This window comes from Haliotis rufescens, unplaced genomic scaffold, assembly GCF_023055435.1.
Source record: "Haliotis rufescens isolate VD_foot unplaced genomic scaffold, xgHalRufe1.0.p SCAF_6, whole genome shotgun sequence".
NCBI classification, from domain to species: Eukaryota; Metazoa; Mollusca; class Gastropoda; order Lepetellida; family Haliotidae; genus Haliotis; species Haliotis rufescens.
Window position 1 is genome coordinate 20,979,779 of NW_025964334.1, and position 18,140 is coordinate 20,997,918.

Genomic DNA, 18,140 nt, shown 5'->3' on the forward strand with positions numbered 1-18,140 from the left:
TTTGATTTGTTGTTTGCTTATCATACGATAAGACAAAAGGAATTATTTGACAATATTTTGGAATATGGGGAACTGTATCCTTGGTTGAAATAAGTTTTATCTTTGAAGATCAGAAACAAATACAATGGTTATTGATATTGATAGGATGGATTATTGCATACAAAATTCCTGAAGATCCAGGCTAGAATAGGTCTTCAGCAACCCATGCTTGCCATAAAAGGCGACTAAGCTTGTCGTAAGAGGCGACTAACGGGATTGGGTGGTCAGGCTCGCTGACTTTTTGATGCATGTCATCGTATCCCAGTTACGTGGATCAATGTTCATGATGTCAATCACTGGATTGTCTGACCCAGATTTGATGATTTACCGACCGCCGTCATATAGCTGGAATAATACTTTGTGCGGCTTTACACCACAAATAAAACAAACAAAGAATACAAAATTCCTTTGCTATATACTCTCTTCATTGCATTGAAGTGACCAAAGGGAGATAACTGGAGTATTACAAATTAAGGGTTATGGCAATGTAATGGTATAGTGGAGACAATTAGACTTCAATCTTTGTTTTTGCGTTTATGAAGGTATTTGCGTAGAAACCTGTGTGCATATTGTGTAAATCCATGTTAGTGATTTACACAAAGTGTACACATCTGTTTGTACGATTACGAATGCTTATTTAATCAATAACACAAAGAAACCAAGGCACGATCCGTGACATGATTGGGCGTGATAATGCAACACAAGCCTCGCCCATTCTATTATTGGCCAGTCAGGAAACAGTTGTCCATTAGTAGGCTTGGCCTATTTTTGGTTTATGGAAATATGAGTGTGTAACAAATTGCTTGGTTAACCAATCAAAGGCCCCCAAATCACTCGCTATATATTAATTTGAAGTTAATTTAAGACACCAGCAATGTTCTGGCTGTATGACACGTCTGTCTGTAAATAGTCAATATGGAGCAGACAATACAGGGTTTGACATCATGAATAAGCTTGTTCTTTGCATCTGATAGCTGATAGCAGGACTTCAGGGCAGAAGAAATCCACAGTACATCTGATTTAAGGATGATGGTCAGATGGGTCAGATGGTCACAATGTTTGACTGACTGATTCTATGTCCTTGTACATCAGGGATCTGTGTTAATGCTATGAACCACTGGTTTGCCCAGACGTCCCGTGAAGATTCCGGGGTAGAATAGGTCTTCAGCAACCCATGCTTGCCGTAAAAGGTGACTATGCTTGTCGTAAAAGGGATCGGGTGGTCAGGCTCGCTGACTTGGTTGATACATGTCACCGATCCCAATTGCGTGGATCGATGCTCATGATATCAATCACTGGATTGTCTGGTCCAGACTTGATTATTTACAGACCGCTGTCATATAGCTGGAATATTGCTGCGTGAGTGAGTGAGTATGGTTTTACGCAGCTTTTAGCAATATTCCAGAAATATCACGGCGGGGGACACCAGAAATGGGCTTCACACATTGTACCCATGTCGGGAATCGACCCCGGGTCTTTGGCGTGATGAGCGAACGCTTTAACCACAAGGCTACCCGACCGCCCCAATATTGCTGAGTGCGGCGTTTACCAACCAACCAACCAACCCAGCCCTGACTGGCTGCACTCGGCAATATTCCTGCTGTATACAGCAGCATGTAAATAGCCAGACAGACCGGTGTTGATAAAATTATCAGCAATGTCCCATGTCGTCCATGTATGATGACATACAATCACCAAGCCTGACAACGCGATCCATTAAGTTGCCTTGAATGTCATGCATAATTGTTGGGGACCTATTCTAACCCTGTGATTAGATGGATGAATAACCACCAAAAGATACATGCTAATTATGTGTCTTTAAGTCATAGAATGAATCGATGCCTTACACTATCCAGCCTGGTGTATCTGGTCCTGACTTACCATATTCGACGTAATAAGCGCCCGGCTCTAATAAGCACCCACAGTGATATTTGCTAATATATTGGCTAGTGAACAATCCCAATTTCCCCCCCTTCCGATTGATCAATGTACACAAGACTTATTTATTCATGTATAATACACACTCCTGTGTTATATGCACCCTTAATTACGGGCAATTAAATTCTGGAAAAATATGTTTGTCATGTTATATTATTCAGGCTGTCTGCATAATCAACGAAATTTATGATCTTTTAACTGTTTTTTTTCACCAAAATAATTTTCTAATAAGAACCCCCTATTCCTAATTTTAAGAGCGCCCTGGGCGCTTATTATGTTGAATACGGTAGTTATTATTCCCCACCACGAAGTGGAAGATATTTATAGGAATGGGTGCTGTCCGTCAGGTTTTGTTTCCAGAGCAGAACTCAAAAACCATGAGAGATATGTTAACCAAACTTGGCACATAGATAGGTCTAGTGGTGAACTGGTGCCTTTTGATAGTTTGGGCTTTTTAAAAAATTTAGTTTTCGAGTTACCATTCCAACAACTTTGACTTCTACTGAAAATGACTGTGGTGCCCGTTTCTCTCCGGAGATCTTGAAAACCGTACAATATTTCTTGCCTGGCACACAACCTGACATATCATATAGGCGGGATATGAGTATTTCATGCATGTTTACAGGTAGATATGATGTAGCTATAATATTGCTGGCTGTGACATATAACACTATTACTTGTCTCTGACTAGCAAGTTTACTTTTACTTACAGGGTTGTGGCAAAGCCCTCTCGACTTTCTTCTCCGATCACATCTACACTGTAGTTGGGATTGGCATAGCAACATTTGTTATTGAGGTAAGCTGGGTTTTGATGATTTTACATATTTTCAGACTTGAACATAGCTTCAAAGTTTAAGCCATGATTTCAGAGTTTTTCACTATTATAAGAAAAATATATAGAAATATTTTCTATAGATGACTGCTACATGACTTTCTCTGACCATTAGTTCCATAGTTCTACACAGCTGTGTATCTACCCTTATCTCCACAGTTCTACATCTGTTATCAGCTCTGTATCTACCGTTACTCCACAGTTCTACATCTGTTATCAGCTCTGTATCTACTTTTACTCCACAGTTCTACATCTGTTATCACCTCTGTATCTACCGTTACTCCACAGTTCTACATCTGTTATCACCTCTGTATCTACCGTTACTCCACAGTTCTACATCTGTTATCACCTCTGTATGTACTATTACTCCACAGTTCTACATCTGTTATCAGCTCCGTATCTACCCTTATTGCCACAGTTCTACATCTGTTATCTCCTCTATATCTACCGTTACTCCACAGTTCTACATCTGTTATCACCTCTGCATCTACCATTACTCCACAGTTCTACATCTGTTATCTCCTCTATATCTACTGTTACTCCACAGTTCTACATCTGTTATAACCTCTGTATCTACCGTTACTCCACAGTTCTACATCTGTTATCACCTCTGTATCTACCGTTACTCCACAGTTCTACATCTGTTATCACCTCTGTATCTACCCTTATCTCCACAGTTCTACATCTGTTATCAGCTCTGTATCTACCCTTACTCCACAGTTCTACATCTGTTATCACCTCTGTATCTACTATTACTCCACAGTTCTACATCTGTTATCAGCTCTGTATCTACCATTACTCTACAGTTCTACATCTGTTATCACCTCTGTATCTACCGTTACTCCACAGTTCTACATCTGTTATCTCCTCTATATCTACCGTTACTCCACAGTTCTACATCTGTTATCACCTCTGTATCTACCATTACTCCACAGTTCTACATCTGTTATCTCCTCTATATCCACTGTTACTCCACAGTTCTACATCTGTTATAACCTCTGTATCTACCGTTACTCCACAGTTCTACATCTGTTATCACCTCTGTATCTACCGTTACTCCACAGTTCTACATCTGTTATCACCTCTGTATCTACCCTTATCTCCACAGTTCTACATCTGTTATCAGCTCTGTATCTACCGTTACTCCACAGTTCTACATCTGTTATCACCTCTGTATCTACTATTACTCCACAGTTCTACATCTGTTATCAGCTCTGTATCTACCATTACTCTACAGTTCTACATCTGTTATCACCTCTGTATCTACCGTTACTCCACAGTTCTACATCTGTTATCACCTCTGTATCTACCCTTATCTCCACAGTTCTACATCTGTTATCACCTCTGTATCTACCGTTACTCCACAGTTCTACATCTGTTATCAGCTCTGTATCTACCATTACTCTACAGTTCTACATCTGTTATCACCTCTGTATCTACCGTTACTCCACAGTTCTACATCTGTTATCACCTCTGTATCTACCCTTATCTCCACAGTTCTACATCTGTTATCAGCTCTGTATCTACCGTTACTCCACAGTTCTACATCTGTTATCACCTCTGTATCTACTATTACTCCACAGTTCTACATCTGTTATCAGCTCCGTATCTACCCTTATTGCCACAGTTCTACATCTGTTATCTCCTCTATATCTACCGTTACTCCACAGTTCTACATCGGTTATCACCTCTGCATCTACCATTACTCCACAGTTCTACATCTGTTATCACCTCTGTATCTACCCTTATCTCCACAGTTCTACATCTGTTATCACCTCTGTATCTACCGTTACTCCACAGTTCTACATCTGTTATCAGCTCTGTATCTACCATTACTCTACAGTTCTACATCTGTTATCACCTCTGTATCTACCGTTACTCCACAGTTCTACATCTGTTATCACCTCTGTATCTACCCTTATCTCCACAGTTCTACATCTGTTATCAGCTCTGTATCTACCGTTACTCCACAGTTCTACATCTGTTATCACCTCTGTATCTACTATTACTCCACAGTTCTACATCTGTTATCAGCTCCGTATCTACCCTTATTGCCACAGTTCTACATCTGTTATCTCCTCTATATCTACCGTTACTCCACAGTTCTACATCGGTTATCACCTCTGCATCTACCATTACTCCACAGTTCTACATCTGTTATCTCCTCTATATCTACCGTTACTCCACAGTTCTACATCTGTTTGTCACCTCTGTATCTACCGTTACTCCACAGTTCTACATCTGTTATCAGCTCTGTATCTACCGTTACTCCACAGTTCTACATCTGTTATCACCTCTGTATCTACCATTACTCCACAGTTCTACATCTGTTATCAGCTCTGTATCTACCATTACTCTACAGTTCTACATCTGTTATCACCTCTGTATCTACCATTACTCCACAGTTCTACATCTGTTATCACCTCTGTATCTACCCTTACTCCACAGTTCTACATCTGTTATCAGCTCTGTATCTACTGTTACTCCACAGTTCTACATCTGTTATCAGCTCTGTATCTACCGTTACTCCACAGTTCTACATCTGTTATCACCTCTGTATCTACCATTACTCTACAGTTCTACATCTGTTATCACCTCTGTATCTACCCTTACTCCACAGTTCTACATCTGTTATCACCTCTGTATCTACCCTTATCTCCACAGTTCAACATCTGTTATCACCTCTGTATCTACGTTACTCCAGCTCTGTATCTACCGTTACTCCAGATCTGTATCTACCCTTACTCCACAGTTCTACATCTGTTATCACCTCTGTATCTACCGTTACTCCAGTTCTGTATCTACCCTTACTCCACAGTTCAACATCTGTTATCTCCTCTGTATCTACCGTTACTCCACAGTTCTACATCTGTTATCAGCTGTGTATCTACCGTTACTCCACGGTTCTACATCTGTTATCAGCTGTGTATCTACCGGTACCACAGTTCAGTATCTACCACTATCTCCACAGGTCGTGACCCTGATCCTCATCTCCTGCCTGCTGAAGGTGCTCAACAGCCTGTACATCCCGCAGCCGGAGGAGATCGTGTACGACATGGCCCACAACCAGGAGAAGTCCCCCTACCCCTCCCGCGGCGACTACCGTGACTACTACAGATAGACCACCCCGCACACCATCACATCACACCTGCCATTGGATCACATTGTGTCAATCATCTACAACAGGGCAACTCACACACACTGTTTGGTCTGGGAGGAGCATAATTGAGGAAATTTCTCCCAAAAAGTCTTCATCATCCTCGCAATGTCAAAGTTTGTGTGAAGATGAGGGGAATGCATGTATGTTTTGGAAACAATTATGATAAAGGTGTTAAATGTTTACCATACATGGACATGCTTCCTCGACATACCCAGACATATTCCTGTCATTTGAACATAGAACATTTAGAACTTATCCGAAAGATGAAAGCAAACAATTTTCTCATGTCCTGATCCATTTAGCTTGAAGAGGTCATTGAAGGGCTTGTTTAATTATTCGAGGACAGCTGATCTTTGAATTATTGTTCAAAGAAAATAATGGCACCAATTTTTTAAGTGATCCTTTGAATTTTTGTGTAGCTTTGTCCGCTTTTTGGCTTTGTGGTCATTCTCGGATCATTAGCTTTGCTGATGTTGAATAAAGAAAGAAACTGTGAGAAAAACACCCTTTCAGTGCGACAAATATCAATTCAGATGTCCCCAACTGAAAAGAACAGGCGACAAGAGTAATATATGTGCTAAGTTTGTTCTATATGTTTGCTGGTCATACATTAAGAATATTCATTGAGGTTGATCCCGATGTTACTCATGCTCAGTTAGGGCTCGTACACTTTCTTCATTGCAGCCCTGATAATGTATATATGTCATCCAGCATGCTGCGCTGTAGATTTTGATTAGTTTTGATAACATAACTGAAGGAAAAAGATTTGTGTGATCTTGACAACAATGAACTGGGACTTGCAGAATCTCTATACTAGGTGTACTGTGTGGATGTTGCTTGTCCTTGGTAAGGGCCACATGTTCTACGCTTCTGGCCCCACCTTTGAATCCTGAAGTGTTAACACCAGCCACTTACAATCACACTGTCTGTAAAGTAATGGAATATTTTCTTTTAGAAATATTGATAAGCTAATGCTTTGCTGCTTAGTTTAATCACTGCGATAGTCAGGTTCAGTTTGATATATGAGAAAAGGAAGGCTGTATTAAATCCAAGTACCTTTTCTTGTTATAGGTATAAGTATTACTTGTTTCCTACTCTCTGGATGTCGATGTATGAAATATTTCTGTCTCAATAGTGTGTTCAAATTAAACCATTTCTAAACCCAGTAATTGAGGAGGGTCATGCTCTTGTACCCTTAACCTTCAGAGACCCTTTCTTAGTGTGAGGTTATGTTCTATATCTTTGAAAGTTCTAGCGGAGTTTGAAAGATCTAGCAGAGTTTGAAAGTTCTAGCAGAGTTTGAAAGATCTAGCAGAGTTTGAAAGATCTAGCAGAGTAAAAACTAGGACTGTTTGCATTTTCATATTTATTTCCAGATGTTTTTCAATTGTGATATTTTGGATTATTTGAACATTTGCTTACCCTTGGGGAATAGATGACAATACAGCTAAATACAAGCAGACAAATACACCCTAAAGCTTGTTTCTTAATCAGTAATGATATCAAATTATATTAAATGAATGGAAAGTAATTTTTGATAAAAGCAAGATAATCGGACTGAACAATTTCTTTGGCAGATAATATACATTGTGTGTCCATTATTGTCCTTAATTTGACTTTAAATGTGGTACCTTCGGCTTCCACACTACAAACAAGACTTGTGGAGTTTAGTCCAGCCTTTTTTACCATATGTTTGCTCAAATTAGAATGTTTCCACTCTGGAATACTCTTTTCAGACTTTTAATTGGTTTTAGGAATAGAAATTCAATGTTCTTTTTAAAACGTTAGCAGTATTTTTAGTTATGAGGGGCAAAATGAGACCAGTCACGCAAAATATTTTGTGACTATTTGTTGTTCTGTTTTCTTAGTTTAATATTCAGGTATAGGATTGTTTTAAGTTCAGTGTTTTAGCTTGTTTTATAAGTTTTGACAACTGAAATAATTTTATTTCTCAAAACTTTACTTCAACACATTCATTAATATTTTTATGTTGTTTTTAGGTTAAAAGGTAAAATAGTTTTTTTCTGTTTTATCATCTCTTAGTTTATATATTATTTTGAGGTTATGCATTGCAAACGTAACATCCATAGATGAGGTGAAATCTAATGGTAACTTAGTTGCTAAAGAGGAAGAAATAGCTCTCAGTACTTCAGTCCTTCAGAGCAGAAAATTATGGAAATCCAAACATCATGATGTACAAATGTTAAAGTTGTTAAATTTGTTGACTGGATCGATCGAATTCTGACAGTCTGTCAAGCGATCGTGTTGATGGACAAGGGGAGACAACTGCTCTGATCATGAAGACAAGATGCAAGAATGGAGGTTGCTGTAAGCTTCAGGAACTCACAAGACATTGTAGACAACGACATTAATTGTTTTAAAGTTAATCATTCTTAATTGTTCAATTCATCCCCAAATAGTAGCTCTGTATTGTTTAGGGGCAGTTGGGTTGACTACCGGTAGACTTGGACATTCACTTGTAACACCAAAGACCTGGGTTGTATTCCCAACATCACTACATGGAGTGGGGTGAGCCTGTTGTTGCTGCACCTGATGTGATTAGGATGAAATGAGTCCAAATTTACCACACGGGTACCCCAACCCCCATTTCCCGACCCTACCCAGGTACCCGCTGTAAGTTTCAAGAGTTGAGTACAAAATGTCCGCTTCGGAATTGTTCTGCAAAAAGTATTCTTGGAAGGGTTGGCGTGTTAACACATGATAAGCTGTTTTCTGGGAAGGGGGGATGTGTTAACACATGATAAGCTGTTTTCTGGGAAGGGGTGACGTGTTAACACATGATAAGCTGTTTTCTGGGAAGGGGTGGCGTGTTAACACATGATAAGCTGTTTTCTGGGAAGGGGGGATGTGTTAACACATGATAAGCTGTTTTCTTGGAAGGGGTGACGTGTTAACACATGATAAGCTGTTTTCTGGGAAGGGGTGGCGTGTTAACACATGATAAGCTGTTTTCTGGGAAGGGGGGATGTGTTAACACATGATAAGCTGTTTTCTTGGAAGGGGTGACGTGTTAACACATGATAAGCTGTTTTCTGGGAAGGGGTGGCGTGTTAACACATGATAAGCTGTTTTCTGGGATCGGGTGGCGTGTTAACACATGATAAGCTGTTTTCTGGGATGGGGTGGCATATTAACACATGATAAGCTGTTTTCTGGGATGGGGTGGCATATTAACACATGATAAGCTGTTTTCTGGGAAGGGGTGGCGTGTTAACACATGATAAGCTGTTTTCTGGGATGGGGTGGTGTGTTAACACATGATAAGCTGTTTTCTGGGATCGGGTGGCGTGTTAACACATGATAAGCTGTTTTCTGGGATGGGGTGGTGTGTTAACACATGATAAGCTGTTTTCTGGGATGGGGTGGCATGTTAACACATGATAAGCTGTTTTCTGGGAAGTGGTGGCGTGTTAACACATGATAAGCTGTTTTCTGGAAAGGGGTGGCGTGTTAACACATGATAAGCTGTTTTCTGGGAAGTGGTGGCGTGTTAACACATGATAAGCTGTTTTCTGGGAAGGGGTGACGTGTTAACACATGATAAGCTGTTTTCGGGGAAGGGGTGGCGTGTTTGGTCTCATTTGGCAGATTCATTCATTTGAAGCAGGGTTTGTGCAATGCTTTTCCTTGTGTTATGTGCTTGCTACAACTTACTACACGGTGCAGATTGTATCATTTCTGTTGTATAAAATTTCATTCTCAATATTGATAAACTAACACTTGCAGTGATGTTACTCGTTTTCGTTAAAACAATGATTTCTATGATTTCAAACAGACTTAAGTCTTGACAGAAAAACATGTTTTTCATTAGAAACTTATTTCCAAAATGACCAGGTGAGGCTTTTATGTCCTCTGTCCTCAGTCGGCATAAAAGATAACTCGCAACTCATCCTATGTATTTATGATCCGGGCAATCTGGACATTCATATTCAAACCAATTATTTTTCCATCAAACCAACAAATATTGATCACCCTGTTGACAAATGGTGAGCATTTTTTGGAGGACTTGCACATTGATGAGAAACATTTTAGACTGTTCATGGTCTTAGATCTGTAGATAAGTTCTATGTTAAAACACAGAAATAATAGTTTTATTACTGTATAATGTCCTATATATGTCATTGATGGCAGTGTAAGATTTGTACTTTTGATACGCTAACCATGATATTGTGTACATTTTATATCTCAATCAAATTGTATTTTCTTTATTGCTTGCTCAGCTTTCTTTTATAAACGCTCTAGTTATGAAAATGACTGATCCATTTGGGATTGCGTTGTCCAAGGGAGGCAACTCAAATGCCTTGCTATGATTGCTCATGTAGAGAGCTAGTTATGTGCTGAACAGTTTTATTTGTGTATATTGAATAATTTGAATCATTTAGTTAACATATGTAGCTTTTTGAGGCATTATTTGAAATACCAAATTGTTATTGTGGTGCTTTGATATCATGGCCAAAAGTGTTGATTAATTTCAAAGCTCAATACAGCCCACATCGAATCAGCATTTAAAGTTTGAATTGGGCTTGCTTCACATTACGTAAAATTTCAAGTTTTTCACTGAAACCATTTCTCAAAGTTGTGTCATATTTTATATCAAGTTGTTATTTTTGTAGTAAAGTTTCTTGTCCAGATATGGAATCTTAATCTGATATTTTCCCATTTTGTACTTTTGTCTTGGGCAAGATAGCTCACTTGCCACAGAATGATTGCCCATTCTAAGTTAGAGAGATGACTTTTGACCTTTCTGATTACACTTTTTCACGAACAAAGACATTCTCCTGACATGACCAAGATCAACCCTGGCCATATAGTGAGGATAGCTCTGGGTTAAGGGTTAAACACAATTAAGGCCACATGTTTCTGCTGAATCCAAAAGAGCGAAATGTGAAAAAATAATAAATAAAAAGCATTTGGTTTTATATTCCGCTGACCAGAATTAAGTAAAATGTAAATACAACTACTCATTTACTGTTGCTATCAATATTAACACATTTAAAATACGATCATTAAAACTGTTGAAAATTTATATTCATTTTAACACTTCAAAACAAATTACGATTCACGAGAGAAATAAATAATTGAAATTGGAATTTAGAAGAAATATATTTTGACCTGCAAACCTTAATTTTGGGGCCAAAAATCCACAAACATAATTCCTTCGGTCAATGTCCTGAGTACTTGGAATGGTTTTGATATAATGTACAAATTCAATGTTGCTTGTCAATCTCTACTGTTATTTTGACCCGACTGTACCATTGGCTGTCCACAGCAATATGAGGAATGGTGGGTGGATATTGTGCACCAGTCAGAAACACTATACAGTTATCTCCCTTTACCAGCTGGGTGGCTTCTATCTACTGAGTTATCTCCCTTCTATCAGCCTTCTTATCTCCCTTAGTTACCTCTCTTTTCACCAGCCTCCTGATACCTGTAACTTCTCTAATTGTGTTTTCTCCTCTTCTCATCAATTACTGCTCTTTTAATGAGTGATCTCACTTTTAACGTGTTACTTCTCTTTCAAATAATAATATTTATGCCATAATTATGAACCCTATCTTTAGACTGCAGACATAACTTGCTTCAGTTAACAGCAATACCAACCACCCAGCCCTCACTGACCCGACCCGACCCATTATCCACCCTCAGCTGTTGATAATGGTGCATTGTTAGAAACTGATAGTTTGTATATTGTCTTAAAGCTTTTGAGTGATATTAATTTGCTTATGTTAACATTATTTGTCACAAGTATCTATGTTTCAGTTTTCAAAGTAGGTTTAAATTCTTTTAAGACAACCTTGATAACATGGAATTCATGGCGTCATTCCCGAAAGCAATCATGGCATTCATATTGCTACAACATCTTGTTGAAATTGGGCTCTGATTTGTTAACTTAACACCTTTCATTAGGAAAACAAGCCCTAGGATCTATTTGAAATATAGCATAAGTGAGTGAGTGAGTATGGTTTTACGCTTTTAGCAATATTCCAGCAATATCACGGCAGGGGACACCAGAAATGGGCTTCACACTATGTACCCATGTTGGGAATCAAACCCGGGACTTCGGCGTGACAAGCGAACGCTTTAACCACTGGGCTACCCAACCGCCCTGAAATATAGCATAAAAAAGTGGTATCAGTATTATTGCTTGCAAAACAACATGCGACAACTATGTGCTACATTTGACTTAAATACTGCTGTTTCTACTGAGTTGAAGTTGTTTTGTATTGTGGGATGTAGACATACATTTGGGTGAGTTATGACATTTCTGGATATACAACGTGCAAAACATGGCAGAATTAGAATTCACTGATAATCACTGTTATATTTAGGATCTTGTGAATGTTAGAAATTGACTTTGCTCTTCATATGTAGCGGGGCGGTCAGGTAGCCTAGTGGTTAAAGCGTTCGGTCACGAAGACCCGGGTTCGATTCCTGACATGGGTACAATGTGTGAAGCCCATTTCTGGTGTCCTCCGCCGTGATATTGCTGGAATATTGCTAAAAGTTGTGTAAAACAATACTCACTCACTCATCACATGTAGCACTTACATTTCTTTGATGTGTGTAACTTTGTGTCTGTATGACATGTTTTAGATGCATAGATCCCAGGGCTTGACAAATAATGACTATCTATGAACAACGTAATAAATTTCACTTACTTGTTACTCTAGAAACAAAGATATTTGAGACATATTTGATATGCATTGTTGTATGAAGTCAGCTAACATCATTCCACTATATAGAGTTTACAATGACTGCATGTTTTATGATATAATTGTTACCATGGTTACACATAACTGTACATATCCTCATGTTGGTTTCCTAGTTGTTTACTTCTCATTATTGTCTCAGTAAACAAAATATTTTTTTTTGTCTTTTATAAAAAAAATGTTTTTGTTAATTCACAGATAAAGGTTGTTTATTCTTGACTGTGCTGAAAGCAATGGTCATAATGTTCAGTTATTGATAGGTAATAGATGTGTTAAATGGGAGAATGAATTACATCTGTGGAAGCTCATGTACTGACGAGTAGAAGGAATCGGTAAATAACCGCACATCGTAATTAATAACTGTTTATGAATTACCGTATTCGACGTATTAAGCGCCCAAAATTAGAAATAGGGGTCTCTTATTAGAATAATATTTTGGTGAAAGAAAACAGATTTGAAAGATAAATTTCGTTGTTTATGCTGACAGCCTGAAATGTGTATGTACGACAGATGTATTTTTCTAGAATTTAATTGCCCATATTAGGTGCATATAACACACCAGTGTGTATTATACGCGAATAAATAAGTCTTGTCTACATTGATCAATCGGAAAGGGTGCTAATTGGGATTGTTCACTAGCCAATATATCAGCAAATATCGCTGTGGGCGCTTATTAGAGCGGGGCGCTTATTACGTCGTATACGGTATGATATTTTCATCCCCACAACAGTTCATTGGCCATGAGTTGTGATTCCACCATGAAAACAACTGTCCAAGATTCAAGTATTTCAATTTCAAAAACAACTGATAGATTAAGGTGATTAGAGTAGCGAGAAAATATTGTACAAATTGTACAACAAATATCACCAAAAAATGAAGTCTTTCTGGAAATGTTTCATAATTCCCCAGGAAGTATTTCAATACATTACAAGTCGTTCATGACAAAGTTGTGTATAAACATCAGGTGGTTCTATTTTGTATCATTATTTTAATCCACTAAGCAGACGTTTATATTCTTTTGTGTAAATGCAGATCTGTATCATTATTTGATTATTAGGACCTATCTTAGTTTGATATTTGTATGTCTCCCTCTTTGTACACTTTCTTTCGGGCATCGACACTAATGTTTAACTTTTCATTAGAATTCTTATTATTGACATGTTTTTTGTGAAAAATTGCATGTAAAAGACCTCATTAAAACGGTATACACCGTAAAGTATTTGACGTTAATACGATATATAGCTAATTAAAATAAATGGCACTTAGAAGTGTATTATGCTTCCTTGAACATCACTTTGGAGCTGATAAATGCATCTAACAGTGGTTATTCAATTATTTCGGCTAATGTCACTCTTTGAACATGGGATTGCGTTTCTGACTATTTACTCAGATGTAACTCATGGTACTTATATTTTCATGTGGAAGTCAAAATGCTACCTGAGAAATGTTAGTCACAAAATATTTCTACTTTGCAAAAATGATAATGTCCAACCCAGGCTTGTGAAGTGGATGATTCTTGTTCAGAAGTCTCAGTCATGGATCCTGATTTTGTTTCGATAGGTAATGAGACAAAGACTGACGAGAATGCTGAAGATTAAGATTGGACATGAATTATTTCCCTTTAAACATAGCATGTGCATTTGGCATTTGCAATGACGATTATGGCCTTAATGTCAATGTCCGTTATGAATTTCAGTTTTGTACATCGCATGAGAACATATTTATTTATGTGTGAAAAGTATTTGATATGATTGAATGTAATTGGTGTAAGTTGTTTCTGTAGAATAAATCCTTATGTTTAATGTGGACCAAAGTGTGGAGTTTTATGTATTGTTATCAAAGCAAGATGCTATTTATATAAACATTAACATGATGCTTTATTCAGCAACTGGTATCACAGCCTGGGTGAGTGAGTGAGTGAGTTGGGTTTCACGCTGCTTTTAACAGTATACCAGTTAAATCGCTGTGTGTCAGCTTAATGTGGGAGGAAAGCACGAAGTGATGCGAGTCTCAGACGTTTAGCACTTTGGTGAAACCCACGAGCATGGGTATGGTGCTGACAAACCTAGAAACATAATCGGGGCGAAGGGGGATTCAAACCCACAATCATAGGTTTCTGGCATGCCCAAGGGATGCAACTCTGCACAGCGAATCGCAGCACCATAGACGACTGGGCCACCCGTGCCCCCAATCACAGCCTGAATGCTGCCATACCGAAAATCGACTTTTGCCAGGGATCACATTGCAACAAGATAGGGGTGAATTTATTGTCAGTAATTTGTTGCAGCTCATTCTTGGGGGCAGTAATATGAATACTTTGCTAAGATTTTCACTAAAAGATCAAGGTTGCCAACTGTTCTTTATCCCGCAACAAAGTATTCTTTTTGAGTTACGTCTTAATTGGCAAAAGGTTTAATTACCTTCCCTGTGAAAAAACATGTCCTTGGTCACATGGTCCTGTTATTACTGTCAACCAACACAACTGGGATGACACTGCATTGGAGCCAAATTGATAACCACGAAAACGATGGATCTGGGAATAGGGTGGGTGATGTAACTGTACAGCCCAGACTTAGCCCCCAGTGACTATTTCCTGTTCCAGCAAATGAAATCTGCACTACGTGAAAGACGCTTCCAGGATGAGGAGGACATAAAGGCTGCCACAGAGTCGTGGTTAGAGGGCCAATCTGCGAGTTTCTATAAAAGTGGAATTAAAATCTTGAAGGAGAAATGGAATAAGTATATGGAGGTGAATGGAGATTATATTGAAAAATAAAAGTGCAAAAGATATTCTGCGACTTGGTCTTATATTGAAGTTGCAAAACTTATTGAACACCCCTCATACAATGTTCCTGGAGGTATAAGCAGTGATTTTGTCTCTCCAACCCCACATTCGCCTATCTGTGACGTGTGTAAAGGACCACTTTGACTAGCCGGACCAATGTTTCTAATCAATATTAAAAAAATCTCGCAACGTTTTCATAAATATTATTTTATTATATATAAGGGTAAACAGCGACTAAAATACGCGATCTGCGAGTCTCTGATTTAAACAAGCCGACAGCCTGCCGAAAGCGAAGCGACCAATCCATAATGGCGGATATCGTAGCCGAACATTAAAATGTTGCATTGGTAAGAATCTGTTTTCATCAGATCAATGGATCCTTCTCCACGTCCTCGGATTCCACGTCCTTGGGGCCATATATCAAACCAATTACGTCTTTGCATATTTTTAAAACAAATATGTTATTGAAATGAATACTTCCTTTTAGAATGTCGAAGATATGCTCTCTTTTTTCAAGACAAATACATACTAGTACCTGAAATTTTCAGAGTAAACCCAGATAAATAAGTTTGTATTAATCTCAAGAGTACTTTGAATACTTTATTCTTAGAAATGTTATCAAAATATGCCTACTTCTCCTACTTCGCCGCACTCAGCAATATTCCAGCTATATGACGGCGGTCTGTAAATAATCGAATCAGGATCAGACAATCCAGTGATTGACATCATGAACATCGATCCACGCAATTGGAATAAATATGTTATTGAAATGGATACTACCTTTTAGAATGTCGAAGATATGCTCTCTTTTTTCAAGACAAATACATACTAGTACCTGAAATTTTCAGAGTAAACCCAGATAAACAAGTGTTTATTAATCTCAAGAGTACTTTGAATACTTTATTCTTAGAAATGTTATCAAAATATGCCTACTTCTCCAGATTAATACTTTTTTGCGTGATATAAATCCTTCTAATTTGTAACAATAGCTATTCATGTAATTATAAATATGCTTGTGTTTGTTTAACGCCGCACGCAGCAATATTCAAGCGATATGGCGGCGGTCTGTAAATAATCGAGTCTGGACCAGACAATCCAGTGATTGAAATAGTGAACATCTATCCACGCAATTGGGATACGATGACATGCATCAACCAAGTCAGCAAACTTGACCACCCGACCCCGTTACTCGCCTCTTACGACAAGCATAGTCGCCAAAACTTTACCCGGATCTCCACGGATCTATATAATGTGTAAAACATGTCAAAGGTATTTGACAGACTATTTACTGTACATAACACGTCTGGTGAGATGCATACCGTCTTGGAAAACAATGTTGGTTGACAAAATTCTACAACGTCAGGGAATAACCTTATAAAAATGGTTTCCCAATGGTTTCCCCAACAGTTTCAATTTACAAGTGAGAACGACCCGTGAAGATCCGGGGTAGAATAGGTCTTCAGCAACCCATGCTTGCCGTAAAAGGCGACGATGCTTGTCGTAAGAGGCGACTTACGGGATCGGGTGGTCTGGCTCGCTGACTTGGTTGAAGCATGTCATCGATCCCAATTGCGTGAATAGATGCTCATGATATTAACCACTGGATTGTCTGGTCCAGACTCGATTATTTACAGACAGCCGTCATATGGCTAGAATATTTCTGAGTGAGGCGTTAAACAGCAAACCAACCAAACCAACAAGTGATATAGAGATCGCATCTTATTGCTTGTGACAGTAATATTTCTCGACTAGTGTCCTGTGTAACAGCATTTGACACCAAGATATTGCACCAAACATATATATAAATACCGACGAGAAATCAAAATACTTGATGGAAGTCAACAAGCGAATTATGGCTTAAAATAAGTTTTTTGTTCATTTTGACAGCCGTTTGTGACCACATCAAATAGAAACGAGTATAGTCGACTATAATTTCCATATTACACAATAACATGGGTATACATGTCAGCGAGCCTGACCACCCAATCCAGTTAGTCGCCTTTTCCGAGAAGCATTGTCGCCAGTTACGGCAAGCATGGGTTGCTGAAGTGAGTGAGTGAGTGAGTGAGTATGGTTTTACACCGCTTTTAGCAATATTCCAGTAATATCACGGCGGGGGACACCAGAAATGGGCTTCACGCATTGTACCCATGTCGGGAATCGAACCCGGGTCTTCGGCGTGACGAGCAATCGCTTTAACCACTAGGCTACCCGACCGCCCCGGGTTGCTGAAGACCTGTTCTAACCTGGATCTTCACAGGTCGGGTATACATATAATTGAGTAACACGTCCAACAAAAAACTATTTACCAATATAAAGTTGACACATCGTATAGGCAAAACTGAATGGCTATGACATCAACTGATTTTAGAGACATCATATGAGACGAGTCAATTCTATTAAATATTCAGCATGAAAGAGCGAGTGAGTGAGTGAGTATGGTTTTACGCCGCTTTTAGCAATATTCCAGTAATATCACGGCGGGGGACACCAGAAATGGGCTTCACACATTGTACCCATGTCGGGAATCGAACCCGGGTCTTCGGCGTGACGAGCCAACGCTTTAACCACTAGGCTACCCGTGGGGTTTAACGTTGCGTACAAGATTATTGCACTTATATAGCAATGTGCATGTACGTGAGTGTTTGCATGTAC

The 18,140-nt window shown here is 38.7% G+C and overlaps 1 protein-coding gene across 1 annotated transcript in view; it reads left to right on the forward strand.

Moving 5' to 3' along the window:
- Nucleotides 1–12,601, forward strand: part of LOC124151326 (tetraspanin-19-like) — a 74,747-nt gene extending 62,146 nt beyond the window's left edge. The window contains exons 6-7 of the mRNA XM_046523729.2: nucleotides 2,690–2,773; nucleotides 5,781–12,601. Coding sequence (XP_046379685.1) covers nucleotides 2,690–2,773; nucleotides 5,781–5,930 — 234 coding nt within the window. The 3' untranslated portion in view covers nucleotides 5,931–12,601. The remainder of the gene's footprint in view (nucleotides 1–2,689; nucleotides 2,774–5,780) is intronic.
- The last annotated feature ends 5,539 nt before the right edge of the window (nucleotides 12,602–18,140 follow it).